The sequence below is a fragment of the Manduca sexta genome, chromosome 16 (assembly GCF_014839805.1).
Source record: "Manduca sexta isolate Smith_Timp_Sample1 chromosome 16, JHU_Msex_v1.0, whole genome shotgun sequence".
NCBI lineage: Eukaryota > Metazoa > Arthropoda > Insecta > Lepidoptera > Sphingidae > Manduca > Manduca sexta.
Genome location: NC_051130.1, coordinates 8812021 through 8833386, shown reverse-complemented (window position 1 = coordinate 8833386; position 21366 = coordinate 8812021). Strand labels below are relative to the sequence as shown.

General features: G+C 34.0%; 1 protein-coding gene across 10 annotated transcripts in view; it reads right to left on the bottom strand.

Annotated features, from left to right (window-relative positions):
* Positions 1 to 21366, bottom strand: part of LOC115448505 (high affinity cAMP-specific and IBMX-insensitive 3',5'-cyclic phosphodiesterase 8) — a 226816-nt gene that overhangs the window by 67984 nt on the left and 137466 nt on the right. For 9 of the 10 annotated variants that reach the window (XM_037439130.1, XM_037439134.1, XM_037439133.1 and 6 more), the window contains 2 exons: positions 5289 to 5354; positions 345 to 550 (listed from right to left, as the gene is read on the bottom strand). In XM_037439130.1, coding sequence (XP_037295027.1) covers positions 345 to 550; positions 5289 to 5354 — 272 coding nt within the window. The remainder of the gene's footprint in view (positions 1 to 344; positions 551 to 5288; positions 5355 to 21366) is intronic. The other variant, XM_037439135.1, reaches the window with a different exon arrangement.

The following is a 21366-nucleotide window of genomic DNA, read 5'->3' as shown; positions in this document are numbered from 1 at the left end:
AAGGGAAGCCGACAAGAATGGGATTATATAGACCTTTCGCCTCACGTGCTAGAAAACGTAACATACACATTACAAACTTAAGTCATTATTATATAAAGAGCAGGAAAAAAGTTTAGAGTCAATAAACTACGATCCTGGGACACTTAAAATTAAGGAACCTGGCCACGTTTGGGAATTCATATTTATTTGTACAGCCAACAAAACATACACCTTTCATAGTTTTTTTTTTAACAATTCCGTAAGTAATTGCTGCAGTGCTGTTTTAATTACAGGCTTCATTATATTTCTTTATATTAATTATATTTCTTCAATAATATAAATATTTTTCGTCAACTAAAGTTTACCTGGCCAGCAGAGGCGCATCAAGTAGCTGCGGTTGTCGTGCGTCGACGACGATAACGTGCGGCAGCCGCGCGTCGTTGTCGCGTCGCAGCGCCTCGAGTGTCTCGCGAGCGCCGCGCACTACCCGCGCCTCGCCGCCCGCGCGCTCCGCCGCCGCGCACGCCGCCGCACATACCCGCGACGCGCGTTCCGTAAACACACATAGCAACTGTGGACAATAAAAATTCAATTAATATTAATATTTTAAAAAATCAGAGTTACAGGCGAATCGTTAAATAAGGTCAAATTATTAAATTCCCATAAGTTGATTTTCTTTTGCCTGTGCCCGCTTTAACCTCCATTCCCATCCTTTCCCTACTTTAGCGTATGAATTTCCAAAAATCCTTTCTTAGTGTTCACTTACGTATTTTAGGGATCTTAGTGCAAAATGCTTCTTGACCCAGCGCTGTTTCGACTGTGCGTTGATCTATCAGTAAGGCAGTAAATTTCGTTTTTTTTTTAATATTATATTGATCTTACTGGAAATTTTTACTGTTTCGTCTGATTTATGGTTTATGAATGCACTTTTAACATTCTCATGCTTCATACGATACTCAATGCAAGTAAAGTGCTTTTAGGTCAGTTACACAATCTTTTCAACTTCATTGAATAGTTTGCCGCAAAAGATATCAGGACGAAAAATTAAGAGAATTTTCTAATACATTAAAAATTGCACAATATACGTTAACTTTATTTCTAAGTTACAAAGTAAGTTTATAGTTAAGTAGTATCTTCGGTGAAATAATTACGCGCTCAACAGGTTAAAGCGGAATAAACGATAGTGAATATCGATATTCTTCAGTGAAATTAGTTTGAGTTCCCGAGGGATTGGGTTTCAACAATGTCTATGTTGGCTTCTATTAAACTTTCCTCTGCCTAATGACGTATGAAGATTACTTCCTCGAGCATTAAAGGGAGGGAAAAGGGCTCCCTTTTCTTGACCGAGTTATTATACAATATTAGTAGAGTATAACTTTGAACCTTTTTTTCAAAAGAAACGAGGTAGAGATGAAAGAAAGCAACGTTTGTTGTTGCAACAATAACCACTTTTTTAGTAAAATAAAATTGAAGAGAGTAAATAATGAACATGTTTCATTTAGGTATATGATGAGATGACGTTTTCATTAATGAAAAAACCCCTAAAGATATAAACTATAAATGCTATAGTACACCTTAAGCAATGGATATTTTAAGAGACTGGTATAACATTAATAATATCAGCCCTGTATTATATACTTGCCCACTGCTGAGCACGGGCCTCCTCTACTACTGAGAGGGATTAGGCCTTAGTCCACCACGCTGGCCTAGTGCGGATTGGTAGACTTCACACACCTTCGAAATTCCTACAGAGAACTTCTCAGATGTACAGGTTTCCTCACGATGTTTTCCTTCACCGTTAAAGCGAACGATACATTCATAAAGAATACACACATGATTTATTAGAAAAGTCAGAGGTGTGTGCCCTTGGGATTTGAACCTGCGGACATTCGTCTTGGCAGTCCGTTCCACACCCAACTAGGCTATTGCCGCTATAACATTACTGGCATAACATTTCCATGTTTGGCGAATAAAAATTAGCCCTTAATAAATAATGTAATAGGATACAGAATTGGTTTTGAATAAGGTTACGTGTTGAGATTTATGTCATAACGCCGCCATGTAAAATATTTGATGATTTTATTATTACAAGGTTCTATATTACATTTTTGGATTGGTTGAATTATAAATATATCACATAATCCTATATCTTTCCAGTAAAAAAAATCGAATTATCCCGAAAGATAAGTAAAGGAGAAACAGTGATTTATTGTCTTTTCAAATTTTTCACATAACGAAATATTAAAACTGATTTTTCCTACATAAATACAAATTAACATAGAACTTTGTAATAGTGAACCAGTGATTCGTTTTCAATTACATGCATATCATGCAGATGCTTGTTTGTTAGTTTTTTGCAGTTGTTGTTGTTTATCAAACTTGTTTATATTAAAAATTACTGTTGAAAGGTTAAATTTAAAGCAACATGTATATAATAATACTATTTTCTATTATACAAATATGAGCATAAATTATCATTAATGTAAAAAATGTAATAACACACAACATTTTGATAGTATATTATTAAATTATTAATGGTAACTAGTAATTAAAAAAACAGATTTGCCTTTTAAGTTCTCATTACTAATGTAAGGAAGAGCTGCTATATTACCATAATTGAAGTCCTTGTTCAGGTTATCTTTTCTATTAATAAACGACACACATTTACCACATTGCCCTGTACCTACCTCTGGTACAATAATCCTACTAATATTATAAATGCGAAAGTTTGTGAAGATGGATGTATGTATGTTTGGTTCTCTTTCACGAAAAAACTACTGAACGGATTTGGATGAAACTTTACAATAATATTGGTTATACATCAGAATAACACATAGGCTTTAATTTATAGTAATTTGTGTAATTTCGTCATAATATAACGATACATATCAAGTAAATCGGAAAAAAATTGCTATCTTGGCGGACGCTGCCTAAACCGTTGGAGTTAGACAAAAATGATGTACCGTAAGATTGTTAAGTTGACCCTAGGAAGGTTTTAGGCTACTTTCTATCCTGGGAAAATATATAGCGGGACTTTTATCCGGGAAATCTCCTTCACGCGGACGAAGCCGCAGGCAAAAGCTAGTATTGTTATAATTATCAATTGCCGGTCACGTACTCCGGCAGACGTTATATCGACAAAAATTAAACCCCCATCAAAATACCAAAGCAAATTGATAATGCGTACGATCGCCTTACGAAGCGAGTTTAAGTCACGTTTAAAAGAATTTGGGCCATCAAAAACATATCGCACACGACGAATAAGTACTCGGGAATCCTGTTTTTGTTGTGAAAATAAGGTTTAATTTTGGGTGATTGACATGGAAACATTTCAATAGTAATCGAACCGATAATACGGTTTAATTGGTTATGTTGAAACCGTCATCATTTTTATAATTCTATAGTATGAGTATTCAGTCTTCAGACATAATGTATGGTTTTTGGTATAAAACGGCTTGTTCAAAACCACCTATAAGTCGAATAGTTAAAACACGTTTATGCATTATGATTATAACTTTATAAATTTAGAAATGTATTATTAAATATTCAGGGCTACGAAGCAGTTACCTTGAAATGTATTTCTCTGAAAAACAGACCGCATTTCCAACTACCATAACTAACTACGAAATGAAATAACTGCAAAATGGATTTTTCGTTGTAATATCAGAAACAGGTTATTGCACCGAATAACGTTATTTAATTACTTTTAACAACGTTTCGTTTAGTATTCCCATTTTTGTAATGTCATTTACCATTTTTAGGACAGTGTGAAATGTTACGAGAAGCGGGTGCCTGGTTTTATCTCTGCTTATCCCTTTTGGATATAAAGCTGTAATGTATATGTAAATTTTTTTATTATTTTTACTTTATTTTGCATAAAAAAGCGAAATATTTTTGTGTGCATATATTTTAACGCTTTATAAATCTTTTTCCGTTTACATGTCGTTCGCTTACTATTACAAGGTTCTATGTTATATTTCTTCCTCAAATGAATAATATATATCTTATGATTCTTTGTCTTTTTGACTTTAAAAATAATCCCCCATGGTTAATAAAAGTTGAACCATGAATTACTGTCTGTTAAAACTTTTACCAACATGTAAATTTTAAATCGCATTTGCAGAACTTTGTAATAATGAGCCAGCGATATCTTATTTATTAAAAAGAAAATAGGGCTCATTAGATATTAATTAAACATCTTGACTAATCTTCACCTATATCCATTTAATATTTTTCTACACTTCAATTCTTATAGGTGTCATAGTTTTTGGTCCTTTTCCTGTACTTTAGTGCTCTCCGTACTGGGGTTGACCCCGTTAAGTTACCTTAGGTTTACAGGTCAAGGATATATTGATTTATATTAGTAATATTATATAGAACATTTTATGATGCAATTAAACAATAAAGTGTGATCATTTTTGCTTAAGTATTAATTCGAAATTTACCTCAAATAATAAAATAAGCTATGTTAATAACCTCAATAAATAATTATTACAATTGAGAAATATAAATCCTGTTCCTCTTTTCTTACAAACTGTTATTTTTAGATAGGTCTCTATATTTATAAACACAATTATTGAATAGTTTGCTCCTCCGTATCAACCCTGAGTTAGTAATTTGCGTCTGATCTAGTGATAGGTTCGCTCTCTATCACAATTTGGGACGGAACACATCGGCGAAAATTGGGTGCTCTATTCGCACCTTTGCCTAGCTCCATTGGGAAGAGCTTGATGTCTTAAGTTTTTTGAAATATTTTAATAGAAACTGGTCATTTGACAACCCTAGTTATAGCGTCTAGCTCCACAATGTTTAAGGAAAGTTGACGACAAGTCGACTCGGGCGAGGGTGTCGTCTCAAACTATTAAACGAGCAGGAGGGAGTTTGTATGTTTGATGACTGCTAGCACTGTGTAAGGCAAAAATCAATAGCGTTTTAGCTTTAACGATAGACTTACATAATATCGATAACTTTAATGGCAAAGTTAAGGTGTTGAATGAACATTGTTTTTTGTAGTCTGATCTTTACTTAAGTGAGGTTAATTTTATTGTTTGATTTCTGTATTTTTTCAGAGACGCATAAAATAACAGAAACTTACGGTACAGATAAGAATTAAAAGAATGTTGAAGTTTTTTTTAAATTTTATTTAAGAAACTTGGTCGTTATTTCACGACTATGTCGCTTCGTACGTCCACTTTACCCGTGCCTACTATATTGAATCAGTGTTATTAGTTGACAATTTGGAAATAGGCTTCAGTGGTAATTGGTAAAGGTTAAGACGCTTATGAAAATGTACATAAAGATAGTATTACCTCCAAAGGCTCCGGTGGGGCGTAGATCAGTGCAGTAGGGATGTAGGCAGGCGGCGGCGACCTGTTCTGCAAAGAGAAACACTTTATGTAATAAACAGGTATCATTTACAACAAATGGAATATTCATAATAAGCGAGATTGTTGATAAAAGATGTGTAGGATGGGTAAGTAGCTCTTTTGATGGTTAGCATCACAATTCCCTCTAAACAATAACAACATTGGAACTGTGAAATACAAATTTTGTGTAGCATCATACACTTATCATCTAGAGAAAGCTAGTCTGACAATGCTTTCATATTGAGAAGTAAGTTGTCTGTCTAGCAATAATTGTTGGTTGATTGCCTTGTTGGCGTTGTTGTAAAGCGAACACGGTATGAGTACGACAACCGCGCTAATGTTCTGGATTTGAATACCGCGTCGGGACAAAAAAAATGTAACTGAGTATTTTGATTAAAAAAAAAATCTTAGTTGCAGCTCTAAGTCAGGAATTCGGTGGTGTGATACCCTCGAGTCTTGGAAAGCACGTAAAGGCGTTGGTCTTGCGCCTGATCAATAGTTTATTTTGGAAACAGGAGTTAATAAAGCAATGGTACCCAACATAAAGACTTATACGAAAGACCAAACTAAACGATTTATAGACCACTGGACATAGTACAGAACTAAGACAAAACAACGGTTTCAGTTACTTTATTATTTTGTAAAGAAAATAAAAAGCAATATACGGTGACATTGCTATTATTGCTATTTACAGTCGCCAAATATTACGTTTCGTTCCACGCAATATACAAGGAAACCGTTGTGGGTTAGTTAAGACTTACACCGTCCGCACAGTCACGCAAGATTATTCGTTCCATTACGATAGTATTTGGGAAAATAACGTTTCATTAATGTGATCAATTATACCGGCGACAGCTTAGTTGGAAATAGAACGGATTCGAAAACGAGAGTCCAAGATTCAAAACCCAAATCATGCTGGATGCAATATCACTTGCTGGTGAAGGAATTTGTGGAAACCTATATTTATAAAAATCTCCACAAGAGAAGGTAATTTCGGAGGTGTATGAAGCCTGTCACTTCGCTCTAGACTATTGTAGGGGACTAGACCTTAAACTTCTCAGTAGTAGAGGACGCTAGTGCCTAACAATGACTCAGTATACAGGGTGTTTTTTAAAGTGTAGCCAAATTTTCATAGGTCGGTTCAGAATCGGTAGTATAGACGATTAATGAAATAAAAAAATAATGATTTTGTTACCTGAAACGTGTAAATAACATTTGACCATAAAATACTGTACCGATGTAAATAACAGTTGATTATAAATAACTTACTAATTATGCGTAATTTTATATTTTTTAAATGTAATAAAAAATATGGATACTTTGTGAAAAAACACCCTATATATTAGATGGATGATATATTCTTACGTGATGAATACATGATGATACTGTTCTAGTTGTTTGTGAATTTTAAATGTCCATATAAGTATGTGTTTACATGTTTTGTTATGAATTTGTGGAATTGAGTAGAGATGAATAATATTCTAGGTATATTTATGATGAAGAACTTTTCATTTAGATTTATAAAGAATTTGCTACCATAATAACGCGTCAAATGGGCATTCCTTCAGTTCAAATCAATTTAAAAAGGAAAGAAAAGATGTTTGGGCATCAGCTTATATCTATAAATGTACCTATAAAACGCTGTTAAGTTTAACCTGATATTTTCTTGAGAAAATGGTTTGACTCCAGTCAAGAGCGTCGTCAGCCGATGGCCCAGGGGGCAAGTTGATATGGAGAATGAGAGAAGTATGAATCGTAGGTAAAGTCGAGAGCACAATATGTTCCTCCTCCACCCGCTTTCACAATAAAATAAAGCAGAACGTAGTTGAGCATGCGGGAATGATTGATCAAGCAAGTCCAATCCAAGACATAGGACTTTGGTTGCTTTACATTTGGCATTTTTTTAGAATCTCTAGGGGGGGGGGGTGCACCTCATTGCCCCCCCTTGACTCCAGTCGAGCGAGGGCTTCTTTGGGACGAAGGTCTCAAAGATTGGAAACATGGAAAACTAAAATATTATTAAGTCAATTTAATACTAGAATGGAGTTTACTTGTAACAAAACAAATTAAAAGTAATAATATGGAGATATAACAGGTTCATAATGAATACTTGAAATAAGAAATAACAACTAATAAAAACAATGCTGTTAAAAGATTTTATTGATATATCTAACTTTATGCGAAGTAACAAGACATTTGCAATGTACTTTGTTCGTAAAATTATTAACAAGGCAACGAAGTAGCTTGGTTTCATATTTAACGTTTTATGAAGTTATATTATAAACGAGTTTGTAATGGCACTACGAAATGTTTATACTGCGGATAAAATGTAATTGGTATAGTAAAAACCACCAGAGTTGTCTGAAGGTCATAAAAAAGTTTATGTAGGGCATAGGATATGGTACACAGTGTGGGTTCTTGCTGCCTGGGACAAACAATGTTTGCCGTCCCAAAGATACCGGGGGAGAGAAAATAAAGCCATTTCAACATAATAAAAATAAGACTACCCCACCAACCATTGGTTCATAAGACAAAAAGTTAAAATATTTGAAAGGATTTATTTTACCTACGCATTTTGCCTAAAAGTGATGATGATGGCGTTGATGATGATTCATTTAAAACCACGCTCATTATGCAGCAGAGTATTCGCGATATACAAATATAATAGTATTATTATAGTATTTTTTAATCATTGCCACAGCGGTCTAATCTAATATCCATAAAATAACCTAAAAATATTACTCTTAGTGTAAATTACGCAGGTCCGATTACAAACGTAATGGCCTCATATAGTCTCAAGTGACCACATTAAACAGACCTTAATGGTCTCGCTAACTTCTAACTCAGCAATTAGTAGTGGTAGGGCGACCAAGTCTCTTGGAGAAAACGAGTGCTTTATTAAATAATTTCTTTTTAAATTAGGTGCTAAGGTGTGGTAAATGTTTTTGCTCTTTATTTTATGTAAGAAGTTAACGGCATTACACTACTATGTAAAGAGAGACCTTGTTTAGAATTGAAACAATATATACTCAGGGCTGATGTTATAACTTAAATTCTAATATGAACGGCTTATTTAAAATTTATTAATGAAATATAAAACATGAGTCTCGATTTCCAAGCGACATCCTCATGGAGTAGATATCAAAATACCTCTTACAATATACTTAATGTCAACATTTTCAGCATCGTAGTACATATCACGCGAGTACCTAATAATTAGCAGCTGTCATCGAACTTTCCTTACCAGAGAAACATCTACGCTTCCAGTAATACGATCGGTTAGTGAAATTTTGATTTAAGACCTCCCAACCAAATGACCTTGAGCATTCTTTCTATACATTAAAGAAGCATAAATAACGGCGGGAATGTGCGAAGATTTACGAATTTAAAGATTTAAAACTACCAACGTATACCTTATTGAATTATGTCTTTGATAGTGATAGTTGCAAATTAAAATTATTTGTACTTTTGAGTTGCAGAAATCAACAATTTTATAGGCATTTTTATTGTAAAGTTAATGATACAATAGCCACATTATACATAATTTAAAACTACCAAAGTTAAGATAAAATATTGTAGAAATATGATGATCTTTTATAAATTTCGAATAGAAAGAAAAAATACGGTTAACGCGCAGTTTTGCTGGGGGTAGCACCTTAACGAGATACGTCAAACTGACGGCCGGTTCTGTGCTATTCGATTGGATTAATTAACTTGAACTGATAAATTAGTTTTGGTTGCGTTAGGCAGGTTCTGTTGTTGGTGCTGATTTGTTGGCTAAAGTAGGTTTGGATTAATGATTGTTTTGGTTTAAACAGAAATGTGCAAATTAAATGGTATATTTATATGTTTTTGTTATTTTTATCTCTAGTCAATTAATCTATAGAAGAGCAAAATTTTGGTTAATTACTGAATACTAATATGGCAATGTTCCCAAAACAAGATAACTCTATGGGTGAACATAAAACATAATATAATGACTAGTCCGGCTAGAAAAATGACCTCGGGAAATAAGTTGTTATTATTTGACCCAATATAGGGCACGTTTGGCAAAATTACCAACTACAAAAATAAGGTTACAGATACTCGTATCAGGAGTATTCAGGACAAATGTGTGTGACGCGCAAATATTTGTTTCGGGTCTGGATATTGAATCAATAAATTCTGGCAGTTTTTGATACAGTACTTTTTATTCTCTTGTGTTATTGTATTCGTTTATTAGTCTCTAAATGCTTCATTACGACTTTTTAAACATCAATGTCAAATTGAAATTAAACTAATTTTCCGGACTCTATCGCGGTTTTTTGTTTTTTATTTTTCTCCCGACGTTTCGAAGACTTTGCAGCCTTCATGGTCACGGGGGGGACTGAGGTGTTGTTCATTCTGCGTAGATCGGACCACCAACAGCTAAAATTTTAAAAAAGTTGTTTGTAAAATGTAGGTAGATATTGCAACTTTGACTTTGCGGATGAACAACACCTCAGTCCCCCCCGTGACCATGAAGGCTGCAAAGTCTTCGAAAAGTCGGGAGAAAAATAAAAAACAACAAACCGCGATAGGATCCGGAAAATTAGTTTAATTTCAATGTCTAACATTCGCGTAAACATAAGAAATCATTATCAATGTTAAATATTCTGACGTAGTGTTATATTCTCTTTGTCAAACATTTCGACAAACTTTTATCCGACGATGTGATAGACAATCACTCATTCTTCTTTCACTATATAATCTATTCTTATGTAGAATCCACTCCCCCTCGAAATCACGGCGTCCACTACGCGGCTAGCGTTCAAAATGAAGGTCCGGAAATTAATCGATATATCTCGAATTAAGCGGAAGAGTCACCACCTTAGTTGTTTATATATCTATAGTCTATTGTAATAGTGCATGTAATCTTACAATAGCTGTAATCTATTTTATGAACCAATAAAACGATAAATTTGATTTTTAATTCTTCGCACATTGTCGGTTCATTAACCTTTCTAAACGCGATTAAGACGGCTATAAACTCGGCACCAACCCATTTCTCGCAACAAATCCCTTGAGAAAATAATGTACGTTCCTACTATATCGGCTCCGTGGGACGAAGGAATGAGGCCACATTGCTCGGTGCAGAAATGGGTACAGAATCTCTGGAGACTACCTCAGATTACTGCTTAGTTTATTTTTGAAGTGTTTTTCGTAATATTTTACGTGTTTGAGATTTGTGATGTGGTAATATTGTACGTTTTGTCGCGGTTTAGTTATTGATAAAGGATAAAAGATTGTTTTGGTAAGGTAACACATAACTATATTATCTAATCTGTGGTCAATTCTCTTTATTTTAAAGGTATTTTTTACATTTGTACATATACATTTAACAAAAAACATGCATATAAAAATATAATAAAAATATGTAATCTTATTATTACTATTTTTTTTGTTTCTTTTTAAGGACTAACAGTGGGTAATTACATTGATTGATTAAACCTTAAAAATTAGTAACGATAGGTAAATGCATTATCTTTAGTTACTACGGCATGTATTAAAGTGTTGGAAAAAACAATCATTAAAAAACGTAATTATGAGAAACATAAAACAATACATTTTACAAGTAAATTCAGAAACAGCTGAAGGGACTTTGATGAAGTTTGACAAACACTTAAATCATGTGTTGGTCTAACACAGTCCACGTTTAACCCCAAGAACTTGCCCCGTTACAAAAAATATAAATTTTAATCCGATTTCTCAAATATATGGTGCTGGTGTCGTACAAATGGCAATATAGATAAGTACAATGATTTAGGGCTTTTTCTAGTGGGAAAACCTTTAATACTGGCGAAGCTGCGAGGAACACCTAGTGGCGTTATAAAAGCAGTTCCCCCATCACCAAGAAGGCTGCAAAGTCTTCGAAATGTTGGGAGAAAATAATAATATAAAAAACCGCGATATATTCCGGAAAATAGTTTTATTTCAATGTCTATCATTCGCGTAAACATAAGAAATCATTATTATAAAAGCTGTTTTTCTCAACCATTACTACTCTTAATGGGAAGTCTTCCGAGAGCGAGACTCTGTTCAGAAATGCGACATAGAATAGTTTATTTCTGGCGCCAAAGAGTAATAAGCACTGTAATATTTCGGCATAAAAACATTGTATCCAGAAATTACTGGGCAATATGAGAACATCTAATTTTCTGGTTGACGAGTGTAGTTTATAGTCATGCAGAGCTATGTAATTCAAAGTTATGGGTCATATTGCTACTATTTATGGGCAAACGAAGCGCGAGCGAATTGCTTGTGTTGAAAAATGATCTAACGAAATAACTTTATAAACTGAAATATATTTTAATATATGACACATTATAGTCTGAGAGCTAACATAAACAATACAAATAATCTATAATCATAACAACTGAACTGAATACATCCGTTGTACGTATTTGCTTTAGTTATCTTGATATTTGAGCAAAGAACAATAAATGGATAGGCAGGAAATTTCCATTGTGATCACAATTTCCTCGTACAAATATCGCAGGAGTCACGATAAATGCGAATCCTCGAAAAAAGCTGATTCGATTCGAGTCGACGACACGTGGTGTTCAGGCCGTCATTTTAGTAACGGTGATGCCAGTTGGCCGGTTTGTGATACCCTCAAATGTAAACAATACTTTGTAATTCAAGGTGTTGAATGGTGTTTCTAGTGTTTATGCAGTCGTATCGCTTACCTTCAGGCGAAAGGCAAGCTCGTCTCGTCATTCAAAGCAATAAAAAAAATGTATTTGATAAACCTCCGAAAGTAGCATGTAAGGAAAAATTCTCCCCAAAAGTGTTATATTATGTCACACAAACACCTTTTATTCCCGAAAAGGTAGGAGGAGGCGCAATTGCTGCACATATTTTCTGCCATGTATATTTCGTCCCATAATGTGATAAGGGGCGAACTATCACCATATCGGGATAAATTCCATAACATCCTGCGGCCTGATACTGAGTAAAAGAAATATAATACTTTGTCCGATCCGGAGATCAAACCCGATATATCAGCATTGCAGTTATACTGTAATACAAATATACCACAGAGGCAATTAGGCAAGGTGTTATATTAAGTGCGAAAAAAAATCCGTCATTACTTTTATCAATGCAATTTTGAAGGCTGCTCATATAATATTTCGCTTCGAAGACGCATAGCACGAGTTTAGTTTTTCTCACCAAAACTTTCCTCAAATATTTATCCCCCCGAATCTTCTCCAATTTGGAGGGAATGGTCGAAATCTGGTATCACTATCTCTGGTACGAAGTGGTATTTTTACTAAAATGACGCAGCCAAGACAAACGATAAAAAAGTAAAGTGTGATTGCATATGCCATTATACTTTCGCACTTTTTATTGTTTTTGAGTTAATTTGGACGAGCGAAATTGTTTTTTTTACTCTTTGTCGGTAGAAATTCATCTTATATTTAAAGGTTAAGTATAAAATAATGTATCGTCAAATTTTCTTGGGGTTTCACATTCTTGACATTGTTTTTGAGCCAAGGCTGAATATTGATTATGCCATCGTCTGCATAATCGTGGTTTAACTACCCGACTGCTGTAATATCTGCAAGTAAGTTTTCACCTCTAATAGACTTACTGCTACGATAAAATTTTACGTCAAAATCGGTATAAGTCATATAAACTTTGATCTTTGATCTCAGTGTATTTTAAATAATAAGGTTTAGATTTAAAATACTCCACTGAGCCTCCTTTTAGCTAGGTTTATCCAGTTAATACTGGCAGTTTTATTCAGTAAGCGTCGCATCACGCGTCTATAATATGATTTTCATTGAAATTCTTTTATCCCACGATTTAAGATAGAAGAGCTTGTTTTGAAACTGGATGGCTTGAGTTTGAACTGTTGGAATATACTTTCATGGACCTAGCAGTAAAAACAGAACATCTTAGTTCTTACTAATAATGCCAACGTATTTTTCATATAATATTTTTATACCTGTTGCTTTGATGTTTTACGGCTGCTTACATCGATCGTCAGTCGTTCAAGTATATAAATATTAGCTTTAGATACCCGACACAAGATGCTTGATGTAGTGAAAATAACAAATAACAATATCACGTGCACTTGCTTTCTACCACTAGAGACCTATAAGTATACATAATAGGACTGAAATTTTTGAATCGTCCATGTCGAATTTTACGTATAAAACATTTTACAAGCTTTAATTTTCTTCCTGCAAAACAAACTCGGAATTTCGACAACATCAGCAAAACCACTTACGCAATATCTGTTAATAAAATTCGTCGACATGTGAAATACTTCCATTCAGTTTCCATTAAAATCACATAAAGCCACCACGCGGCACTCCATGTCCAGTCCATTAGGGCGTGTACATTAAATACGACGCGCCTTACTTTAGTGAAATCCATTTAGACTCGATACATGTAAACGGGAATGTTTAAATACTAGGTGTAATAGCAGTCTGTTTCGCGTTCAAATTGTCACCTTTACTAGAGCAGATTGGTGAGGAGTAGGAGGTGCATCGGATTATATTTATATATTTTGTACCCGACTATATCTGTCTTGTAAATATTAGTTGACCATTATGACTAAAACCTAGTCACAATGGTCCCGACGAGTAATATTTTCGTGTTCAATGGCGAAGGATCAATCCTAAAAGGTAACTCGACACAACATATAGTTACTAATATACATAATTGTGGTCTGCAAATCATTCTAATGATAACTAAATCGAACATAAATTACGAAAGGAGTGTTCGTCACTGCTACTGTCAGTCAATAGACATCCAATAAGACAGGACAGCATTTTGGAGACGGTCGAAGGATTCAACTTTTTTATTGTTTACTTGAAACTTTGCATATCATAAACATAGTTACAACGAACTGAGTATTATAGATTGTACCTAATTTATATTTTTACAGTGTAAAGATCCACAGGTAAGGACGCTATTGTTTCGAATAAAAGATTTCGTAATTTACACACAATAGCTTGAGGTTCTATGGCTAATGCAACTGCCATGTTCGCCCTAACAAACGACGCGATGAGAGCTGATTTATCGCACAAAGCCTATAAATTAGAGTCGTCGACAAGAAATAATGCCGGAACGTCACTCACGTCGATTTGTATGGCGGCTGCAACGGCCAATGGGTCATCTATTCTGCTACTACATCCTGCTTTTGGCGTATTAATTCAATATAGTACATAGCTATAATAATTAAACTCTTAAAAGTATAGTGAACTTTGAAACGAATTGCTCTTTTGGTCAAAATAACCAGTTGATTAAAATTGAAGTTTGCAGCGTTCTACGTTAAATATTTCATGAAACTTAAGTTGAAGTTTTCGTTTAGTTTTATTATTCTCTCACCGTAGCCATAAGATAAGTAAGCACCTTCGTAGAGCTAAGTAACACCAATCTCCCAGATAATGTAGTTGAGTGCATTCACCTTAATGTCACCTACAAACTCAGCAGAGAATATTTAAAACGAAATGTCTAAGGCAAGCTCGATAGTAAAACTTTGTTTGAGGTCGTTTTATTTCTGCTACGTTTGTAAAAGCAGTTTTTATGAGTTTCATTTATTTGCTAACGATAGGACTGGCCGCAAAAATTGATTTTAAAAGTCGGCGTTTAAGAATATATTTTTTTGTTATGCTGAATCATGTGATGATTTCTTATGTTTACGCAAATGTTAGACATTGAAATAAAACTATTTTGCCGATTTTCTCGCGGTTTTTATATAACAATTTTCCGACCTTTAGAAGACTTTGCGGCCTCCATAGTTACGGGGCTGAATCATCGGTACAGACAGTTTTTTTAAATACCTACATAAAATATTAATCTTCGTAACAACAAAAATAATATCAGCCCTGTGTTGTATACTGTCCGACTGTTGGGCACGGGCCTCGTGTACTACTGAGAGGATAAGGCCTTAGTCCACCACGCTGGCCTAGTGCGGATTGGTAAACTTTACACACACTCGAAAATTCCTAATAGAGAATTTCTCAGGTATGCAAGTTTCCTCACGATGTTTTCCTTCACCATTAAAGCAAGCGATAATTCACAAAGAATACCCATGTAATTTTTTAGAAAAGTCAGAGGTGTGTGCCCTTGGGATTTGAACCTGCGGACATTCGTCTCGGCAGTCCGTTCCATAACCAACTAGGCTATCGCCGCTTTTTCCAAACAATAAATTTCAAAAGAATACTGATTTAAAATTTCACTAAAAACTGTCTGTTTGGAAACGATAAACGACTCAGTAAAAAAGGTGTAGAAGCTACACATTGATTGTTGTTTTTAAACACAAATTCCAGTACCAACAATTCAGAACGCCCAAATGCCATTTTAATCAAATGCGAAGTACTGGAATGCTTTAACGATATTTGCCGTGTTTCGCGTTTAATTAATTTACTATGCATTCCATCTCAGTGCGCATATTGATATTATTACGAAAGGCATTCTCAAATTAACTGTCAATAACAACTGTTGAACTTGGTGTAATTGAATATACATGCAGATTAATAAAATTGTATGAAAGAACATCGGGAAAAATCATTTGTGACTTCTAAATGGAATTAATTATTTATATCCGTCATGACTTCGAAATCAGAACGAAATATATTTCATAGTAAATGTTAGTTATTTTTTGTTGGTTAATGGGTTTGCAGTTCAATTACAATCAATATTAAGTTTTTAGATATTAGTTAAAATATGGAATTAAAATTGGGCAGTCCTGTCTACGATTCCTTTGCCCACCACCTAATTAATTATAATTATTTTGTGCATAGTCATTCGTGAATATTATACATTATACATATACAAAAACAATTTATCAATCGTAGACGTTATCCTTGAATAAATGCTACATTTCTAGGGAAATAACGTTTTGGTTTAAATATACTTACACTCTGTTTTACACTCACATATTTAAGAGTATATATAAAAAGTTTAAATTTACTTAAATAAATGGTGGTAATAATATATTCCTACGCTTATTATTTTGATCAATAACTAAATCTAGCCATTCAAAATCATCATACTTTTATTTGATTTGTATTTGTAAATATGCCTAAATCGACATGACACGATTTCTAAAATATTAGGATAATTTGGGCAGGCTCTTACGATAAATACTTGACGGCAAAACATTTTTTAACGTATCATATTTTATAAGCAACAGCTTAAATTTCAATTCAAATTAAACCTCCGAGAAATTCGGCGGAAAAAGTTACTGCGTTAATTAAAATTCTCGCGGAGATTTTTTAATGGGGCCCCGAGAGGTTATATTTTCATTACTTACCGACACTTTTCAAAATGGTAGACATACAATAACTTGTAACTGGAGACGTCTTTTATTATTTTACTGACCCTAAAAGGGTATTTCTATTTTTTGTACATTCGCGTATGTTATAACTTAGTATGTAACAGGCATTGGTTTGGATATTTTGGTTATGGCTTTGGCCTTTAAACTCGTATGGTAATTGAAGATCAACTTTCATTATAGTGTTGTAGAACCTATCTATAATGTATTAGTACATTACTCCCTATACTCTCATCCTTGTTATGTCCAATATGAAATGTCTGTATTTATATAAGCGACTTTATTTAAGTAATGATTAAATATTCTCATGTACTACCTTGACTTATCATAAGTGTAACTATGTTCGCCTACCTGAAGAATAATGCATTTTATTTTTTAATTTTATTTAGTACGATTGGAACTTAAAGGATGTCATTATGAATACATATCAAGTAAATACATCATAAAGTTATTATAGTTAACATTACGTAGTTACTACGCAATCTAACTTTTAAAAGAAGTAAACGCTGTGGGGCATTTAATTCTATACATAATATCATTCTGAGCTAAATTTGCGATATCATTTTTAGCGAACCGAGTTAAATTGATTAGATATTTTTTCGGTTCGTGTTTCAAGTTCATCATATTACAGATTTGATAAATCACAAAATTGTAGACGCGAAATATTTCTTATACAGTCATATATTGGTACTAAGGGATTACTAATTTTATATTTTTTTATTACATTGGTACTATTAAGTTAAGTAATACATAAGGTTAAGATATGTGAATTACTGTGAGTGAGATTATAGGCTCAACCCACTATTTATATTTTGGAATGTGCCGTGTAGTCATTCGGTTGGTCAAACACAGCCGTTTGCCTTTCTCTATTTGCAAGTCAACACTGCGGGCATAGGGTCCTTAATTACAGACCCCATGGACCCATTGTTCAATAAAGCCTAATGATAGTTCAAATCTTACATTCATCGTGTGGAAATGTTAATTGTTATTGGCTCGTGACATTTTATTAACAGTTTAGAACGTAAATATTACAGCGGGAAATATTAATAAAGTAAGTAGGTATCACACTTGAAATATATAAAACGAACTGTTAAGTATTTACCTTAATATGGAAGAATTACAAATAAAAAATATATTACATATCTATAACAATATTTATTCTTATGGATTACTAGCTTCTGCCCGCGGCTTAGCCCGCGTCAGGAGTTTCCCGGGATTATTACTATATATTTTCCGGGATAGAAGCCGGGAGAGTAGCCTATAGCCTTTTCAGGGTCTTAAACTATATCCATACCAAATTTCATAAAAATTCGTACAGCAGATTTTGAGAAAGTCGATAACATACAGACAGATTGAAAATAGGACTTTTTTCTATAACATGTATAGACAGATGGTTTTATTGTAGGTATATCTTCGTTCATATTTCTGATCTGTTTAGATCTATGAGAGATGAAATTATGATAATGTAATATTTATGTTTGAAGAGCATAATCGCCATATCAAAAATATTGCGAAGCGTCTAATTTCTACATAGCATAGTATTTATTAAAAAGGGATGTCGTAAATATGAAAACATACATTCGCTAGTCCAGACGTAAGCGGGTGTAAAATTCAATGTATTTCAGTACACGGCAAATTAACATGTGTTGTAATTTCCTATGAAGCGTCCTACGAAATGACATTTAAATTCGCTCATACAATTTATTACGAAAATATATTTTGTAGAATTTTGTATTGAATTCAAAGAACACTCCATTCTTTGTACCTGTTTGACTTACTGAATACGTATGTAGTAAACTTTTGAATTTATATGTAAATTCTTGAGGTAGTTTATCGGTTTCGCTCTGTAAAATATAGTTTCTTCACCAAATATGATATACCTAATACAGTAGTAAAGTTGTAAGATGAACTCATTTACGATTAATCAGTTTTTGATATGAAGCGGTTCGTGTTACTGATTTAATATTACCTAGCGTTTAGAAAATGATCGTTAAATTATGCATGCCATCTGACGGTTTCATTTATATAGAAAATTTATTTAAAGTGCCCATTTACATGTTTTACGGACCCTACCTTTGAAGGCTCGAAGGGTGCCTTTGTAGAGAAATCAAAACGGATGTAATGAACGAAGCCGGGAAAAATATATGACAAAATGAGAACAGGATAAAATATAATAATAATTATAATATCAGCCCTGTATTATACTGTCCCACTGTTGGGCACGGGCCTCCTCTACTACTGAGAGGGATTAGGCCTTAGTCCACCACGCTGGCCTAGTGCGGATTGGGAGACTTCACACACCCTCAAAATTCCTATAGAGAATTTCTCAGATATGCAGTTTTCCTCACGATGTTTTCCTTCACCGTAAAACAAGCGATAATTTACAAAGAATACACACATAATTATTTTAGAAAAAATCAAAAGTGTGTGCCCTTGGGATTTGAACCTGCAGACTTTCGTCTCTGCAGTCCGTTCCTCTTTAGATAAAATAATATAGTCGGTATATATTGTAAAATCATCTTAAAATTATAGACACGTCGATTCTTTTTCACTTGCACAATAAACGTTACATAATTCATTAAATAAAATCGCAAATTGTTTGATAATGCACAAATATCGTTAATGCGTTTATTTTGTCCGAGATAACTGTGATTCTTAACATTAATTATAAATAATATAGAAACGAACATAGAAAAGCTGTTTATAACAATCTCGGCCCATCATCCTCGTGCGAACATGTCTTATTAATTAAAAAACCCGAGATGTTTGCATGCTGATAATATTGATAAGGCGTTGAATATAAACGCACCTACAATTTATATTTGCGTGTAATTATTTCTAGTATTTATTTTTCTTTATCTTTTTCCTTCCTTTTGGTTTTTATATGGGGGAATGAATATATTCCTGATATATTAATATTTCCGAATTAAGTAAACTCAGCGACGATAGCCTAGTTGGGTGTGGAACGGTCTGCCGAGACAAATGTCCGCAGGTTCAAATCCCAAGGGCACACACCTCTGACTTATCTAAAAAATGTGTGTATTCTTTGTGAATTTATCGTTCGCTTTAACGGTGAAGGAAAACATCGTGAGGAAACCTGCACATCTGAGAAGTTCCTCTGTAGGAATTTCAAAGGTGTGTGAAGTCTACCAATCCGCACTGGGCCAGCGTGGTGGACTAAGGCCTAATCCCTCTCAGTAGTAGAGGAGGCCCGTGCTCAGCAGTGGGATATTATTATTATTATTATAAGTAAACTCAGTATTGAGAGATTTATAATCAAACGGCAAGTTGTCAATTTTGTTGTTCATTGACCAGTGGAACGTGCCGTCTAGAGAATCTAATATAGTATTAATCGTAATGGAGATATAGGTCACACAAAAGTATTGCCTGACATGAGTATTGAATCTAGAACCTCTCCCTCAAAGCCTAATTATGCCGGTACAAGACTTAAGAGGTGACCGGCTACAAAATATAAAATTGCTGGTTTACTGTTACAAGGTTCTATGTTATATTTGATGTGTAAATTGAGTTTTGTATCTCAGTATTCTAAGTCTTTTTGAATGAATATTTCAAATCCCAAAAGATAAATAAAAGAGATACCATGAACTATTGATTTTTATAATTTTTATCAATATGAAAATATTAATCTCAGTATAGACTGCCTCGGTGGCGTAGTTGTACGGCATGCGCGGTACAGCAGCGCTCTGAGGCCCTGGGTTCAAATTCCGGGGTCGGGCAAAATTATATTTGGGTTTTTCTACTCAGTATCAGCCCGAAGTCTTGAATTTGTGCCCGATATGGCGATAGTCTTGCTCACATCATAGGATGGAACACACTTGGCAAAAAATGTGTGCCCAGGTTGCGCGTGCGCCTCTGCACACCACTTTGGGGATAAATGCGTGATGTGTGTGTGTGTGTTAGTAAAAAGTATATATTTAACTTTTGCAAGTTATTATAATCATTACCTTAATTAATTGCTAGTAGGTCTCATGTAATTCTTATATTATTATCATCTAAGATTTTATAAGATAACAGATATAATCTACAGTGTTTATCATTATTGTTTTTATGTAGCATTTAGCGGTTGTATTCAATTTATATGGGTTTATTTGTTTACCGTATGCCTTTCATTATTTCTGTCTGATTAAAAATAGACACGTTAAGGTATACATTTAAAAAAAAATATAATATCATCCGTGTGTTATTTAGAGGTAGGTAGAAACTACCGATATTCACTTTCTAAGAAGTTGACATAGTACCTTCGCGTCGTGTACTTACATTTTTCCTTATTGGGTTACTAATAAATGTTCTATACCTTTATAAGTGTTATGTGTTGTGTATAAATTGAGCGATCTATGTATACCAGAATCATCTCCGCGTATAGTCAGGGGGCCCTATTCCGTCCACAGGGTATATCCGTCTTTTTGCAATTAAATAAATAAATAGTAAACGTTTTTATTTTATATTTTTTTTATAAAATTGCGAAAATTCTAATTGAAGGATATCCTTGGTAGCCATGTATGTAAACGAGGGACATAATCCCCTAGTTACCTACAAGGCTATGAAAGTTGTCCTTCGATTAGAACGTCCGTATTTGCATAAAGACGGATATACCCTCGTAGACGGAATAGGGCCCGGTGACCATACGTTCAAAAGTTCATTCGGATTTTTTTTCAATTAAATGATATGTGCTCCACTTCCGTTTATTAA